The following is a 5,393-nucleotide window of genomic DNA, read 5'->3' as shown; positions in this document are numbered from 1 at the left end:
CAATTATGATTAAAACAATTAACACAACATAATAATATTGGCCACTTAAAAGTCCCATCAGATGCTCTTATTCCTTGTGTTTAATGACAAAGGCCTACCTAGTTTATAAACTTCATCAGCATAATTTGTTTTTGCTAAATGTTCATCAGCATAATTTTACCACTCTCTAAAATGGCTCATTCCAATATTTGAAGTTACTGTTATGGTGCCTTAATTTCAAACCCATTCGATTTCGATTTCATGACAGTAATTTATTACGAGTCCATGAACTTTAGTTTCCTAAGAGTCTTGAGGATCAAGTTTATGGAGATCTCCAGTGATAAACATAACTGAAACAAATTAAATATATCAACTGAAAATATAACCATCCAAGGTTAAAAAATCATGAAATGATGAGATACATTCCAAATGATCCTACTATCAAGCAGAAAACTATTTTCCAAATGATCCTACTATCAAGCAGAAAACTATCACGACAGAATAATATCCAACAGATATTACGTTTGCAGTAACAACCAAACAACCAAAGTCGAATATCAACTGTGAGAATCAAACAATGAAGGGCAATGTATTGTCTGATAATAATTACAGAAATTGCATTTTTCTTTTTAAAAAAAAAACGTTATGGAAGTTCTAATCCCGCTTTCAGAAATAACCAACTCCTTTCACTTCACCCGGAAGGGATTTTTGAGAGTTGTTTCCTTGTCCTAGGAACACAAGCCTACCTGCAATAAATTATATTAGTCAGCTCCGAATGAGGGATTTGCTATTTAAGTGGGTCTATAAAACACACACACAGACACATATATTATATCCTACTTGCTAGAAACCAGTTTAAAATGAAAACTAGTAACTAATATGAGCTACTTAAGTTAAAATTGATCAGCTCATCACAAAAGTTAGAAGAGCCCAAATATTTATACACAGATTATACATGTCGTACATACTCTACATCATCACCGACCATTATCTCACCTCTAACAACTATTTACAGCTATCTCCGAATTCTGCCTCCATCTTCTATCAAAGCCACCATCTCAAATGCAACTATCTCTGATTTACCTTCGTCTAACACCATCACCTACTGCCAAATTTTCTCATCTTCTTCATCATTTCCATGAATTCAATAGCATCTTTCTTTTCTCCCGCTTTGACGTCTATTTATTTTTATTTTATAAATTCAATTACATTCTTAAGTTTATCAGATTTAAACTTCAATCACTAATTCTTAATACAAAATTTACTAATTCATACAACAAAAATTAGTGATTTGTATTACAAAAATCACCAGTGTATCTGACAAAATCAATAATTCAATATTTAGAATTTGTGCTTTGTGGGTGATTAGTGATCACAGACACTGGTGATGGGAGAACAGGGGGTGACCATCAGTGTTTACAAAGAGGTGGTTTTGAGTGATCAAAGGAGGTGGTGGTGCATAATTCAATAGACAATAAGGACAACAAATCTCATTACAGAAGATGAATGAATTCACCAAAGAATAATAGAAGATGAACGTATCTTGTAGGATAGGATGAAGAAGATGAACATAGAGTGGTGAAGGGAAGTCTGACAATGAGGGTGGGTTGAATAACAAGGAAAAGAGAGGGAGTGAGAGATTAAAATGAGATATTTTTTGTGTGGTTCTAATTTAATACGATAGAAAATAATTAATGATTATGATTAGTTTTTAGTTTCTACTTTATATTAAGTTTCTATTTAATCAAAAGCCTAAATATATATATATATATATATATATATAGAGAGAGAGAGGGTTACTCCAGTGAGAACTTCTTAAAATGAGAACCGTGAGAACTTCCTTAATTTATCATATTTTGACTAATCTAAACATCAAACTAGTGGGTACCCAATATAAAAAGTGTATATAAAACTAGTCTCTCCCTAACTAGTCAAAAAAAAAAATTCAAAAAAAAAAGTCCACTGCCACGTCATCAGTGATTTTTTTTTTATTTTTTTTTTCGGCTAGCTAGGTGGAGACCTTAATTATATACATTTTTTGTGAAGGTGCCCCTAGCGGGGCCCTTCAAATGAATGAGATATTGATAAATTAGAAAAGTTCTCACGGTTCTCATTTTAAGAAAGTTCTCATTTGAGCAAGTGCCTATATATATATATATATAGAGAGAGAGAGAGAGAGAGAGAGTAAAGTACATTTTATGTACCTACACTTCAAGCGAGACACCACTTGCAATACTCCACTTCTAAAACCATGACATGCAATATCATAGTTCCTTTTTTGTTAGACTTTGTGGCAATCCATTAATTTTCTCTCACGCCATTAGTTGTCTCCCCAAATATAAGGGTTAGACATGAATTTACAACACTAGTGTTTCACGGGCTTTTAGTAATCAGACAGCAGTTGCTTTTCCTTCTTCATCAAGAGCAAGGATTCCCTTTCTTAATCAAGCAGTGAGATCTACAGTAAGCGGAGGAATGAGTTGGGTTCGTCGACCACGTGAAGATCGTGACGCTTACGCACCTAATGAAGCTCCTGCTTATACTTGTAAGTAACTATTAGGGTTTGTAAATGATTAGAGTTGTTGTAATGTTGTTTGTGCAAATGTATGGTATATTATTTGCTTGTAATTTACTGATTGTTTGATTGTATCAGTTAATTAGGGTTTTAACATGAATATAGTAATATTGACTTTGTAAAAGTTGGGTTTTTTAATTAATGGATTGCCACAAAGTTTAACAAAAAAGGTACTGTGATATTGCATGTGGTAATTTTAGAAGTACAGTAATTTGGATATATTAATATTTGACGACGATGACGATGAGAGAGGGGTTTATAAGGGGATGAGTAATTTGGATTGATTCAGTTGGATAATGTATAAAAAGTGGAGGCACAATTGTAGAATAAAAAAAAGAGTGTTGAATAGTGGTTAAGCCCTTGAGGTGGAAGTGCTTTAAAAGTTGTCATGAAGGTGGGCAGCACAGGGGTTCAGTGAAGGAACGTGTGTAGTTCTTATTTTTTAAAATAAATAATAATTAATAAGGTAGTTTTTATTTTATTTCTAGTTTCTATTTGATCAGTTGCTTATATATATTGCATCCATATAATAATTTCCCTGACCCAGAGGGTATGTACTAGAGAAATACAAACAAGTACTGTTGAAGTATTTGTTTGTCTACCGAGCAAAGCTTGATTCTCTATTGAGGCAGAGTCATAGGTAAACATAGCCTATCGGTTTCTATTGTCCACAGCGGAGACATGTGTGCGCATGCATTACAAATTAATATATTGAGTTGTCTATAAGTTTTGGGAGGCAGGGAGTAAGGAATTAAAAAATCAATGGAAGATTGGAGAAAAACCATACCTGTTTGACGAATGGCAACCTCTCTGATGCGACGAACAAGACCAGTAACCGGGTCAGAAAATACTTTGGTCTCCAAATTCCCCTCTAAATACAAGATTGACCTAGAAAGTAGCAAAATATCAATTATAGTGAACTATTGCAGAAATTTTGAAAAATAGTGTTAGCAATTACCATCACAGGAATTTGCACTAAATAGATAAGCAATCAACTGACATCACTTCTCCTAATTCACACAGCATATTTGAAAATTAACCATCATTCTTTTTAGTGTCAAGACACAAAGAACGAAAGATAAGGGTTGAAATTTTGAAACTAGAGAAGCTAAGTTTTGCATAAAACTGATTCAGGTCACTGGCTAAAAGCCCATCTGATCTATACTAATCTCTAGTTCTAATCTACAATCATCTCATCTCTCAGAATTTTTTGCCAGTGTTAGTTTCATCTCTCAAGTCTGGAACCCTAGTTCCTAACACTAAGTGCCAAAATAGAACTACTATTTTAAAAAACAGAGGAGATACATGAATGTGATGGCATTAGTAAAAGTGAAGAAACAATTGCTTTCTGTGCAAATATATTTCCAAGCACAAGGAAACATAATATATTGATAAAATATTAATAATTAGTCAGAGTCCTATCTCAGGAACAAGTTTTGAGCTTTATACAAATTTAGGAGCAGCAAGATTATCTAGATTAGTGAGAAAACTTTAAGTTATAAGCAAAGTACTGGCTCCATTACATGTTCTCTGCTTCATCATAGGGCTGGGGGATATGTAGTCAACCCTATGGGATATATACATGAGCAATTACTTGCCAATTTTTCCTCGCATTCTGCAGGATTAGGCTGCTCTAAAGCGAACCATATGCTTTTTAACATGTAAATTAAAAACGACAACTAGAAGCAACAAGTTAAGAGCTCCAAGAGATAACAGTTGAATTACAAAAGTAACATAATAAAATACCGACCCGGGAGTGACATGCTTAATGGCAACCTCTCCCAACTTCTCTCGATAGATTGAAACGCGATGCCACTGAACAGCACACCGATTCGCATAATCTTTAGGCTCTTCATTCTCTAGAGGCCTCCGATTATTCCGAATTCCTCCAGTTCCTATCGACAGCAGTGTGACAGTCCTCCCACTCCTCAGTTTCTTTTGAACTGGATTCTGACCCACTTGCCCCACAAGAATCGCCTGGTGCCACATGGAAATTACAATTCAAAACCCATTTTAACATACTAGTGTAGTATAAAAAATAATAAAAATACATTTTAACAGAAATGTGACATGGAAGTGAAGATGGTAACCTTATAAATGCCATAATCCAACCCATTTTCGAGAGGCCTATCAACATAAACGGGTCGTTGAGACACGTCATCTCCCTCCACTTGAGCAGAAGCGGCTGCTGTATTTTCGTTAGAATTAAACTCATGAGTGCAATAAGATGATGAGGAAGAAACGGGGATGAATGATTTAGTGGGATTCGATAAAACTGAACGACAGAGGGTTCTTGAGAGTGAATAAGCCATTTTCATTTTGTCTTAAACCCTAATAAAACCCCTCTTTTCTTCTGGCGAGGAAGGAAGGGAATGGCGATCAACGGCTGTGATAAAATAAACGCGTGATACTCTGTTAAAATTATATTAATGATTCAAAATTAATATTTATAGAATAAAATAAATTTTATATCATTAACATCTCGATGCAATACCAATATTAATATATAAAATTACAAAATTGGATTATAATTCATGAGTGAAAAAATGAAAATAAATTTCTACATATAATTAACGATTTAAAACATGACGAATCTTATTTTTAGTTGTGTTTTTTTTTTAAAAAGTAATCATGTTTTTTAACAGAACTGATTGATAGACATCTAACTATATACATTGATTGACCAATAAAACAGACAGTAAACTTGCAAAAACATAACTGCGTAAAAGTCAAAAAGATATTGAGATGCAACTCCGAAACCATCCCCGGTTTTAATAGGGATAGATATTATGTTCTAGTTATACGAACATTAATCATGTCGGGACGTATGAATTCCAAT

The 5,393-nt window shown here is 33.8% G+C and overlaps 1 protein-coding gene across 1 annotated transcript; it reads right to left on the bottom strand.

Moving 5' to 3' along the window:
* Positions 1-330: 330 nt before the first annotated feature.
* LOC108211510 (single-stranded DNA-binding protein, mitochondrial) lies at positions 331-4,947 on the bottom strand. The gene is made up of 4 exons (XM_017383131.2): positions 4,645-4,947; positions 4,305-4,531; positions 3,342-3,442; positions 331-725 (listed from the first exon to the last, which is right to left on the bottom strand). The coding sequence occupies exons 1-4, from the start codon at positions 4,870-4,872 to the stop codon at positions 646-648; spliced, it is 636 nt and encodes a 211-aa protein (XP_017238620.1). The 5' UTR covers positions 4,873-4,947; the 3' UTR covers positions 331-645.
* Positions 4,948-5,393: the final 446 nt, after the last annotated feature.

Source organism: Daucus carota, chromosome 3 (assembly GCF_001625215.2).
Source record: "Daucus carota subsp. sativus chromosome 3, DH1 v3.0, whole genome shotgun sequence".
Lineage (NCBI taxonomy): Eukaryota > Viridiplantae > Streptophyta > Magnoliopsida > Apiales > Apiaceae > Daucus > Daucus carota.
The sequence above is the reverse complement of the archived record's forward strand: the minus strand, read 5'-3'. Positions and strand labels throughout refer to the sequence as shown.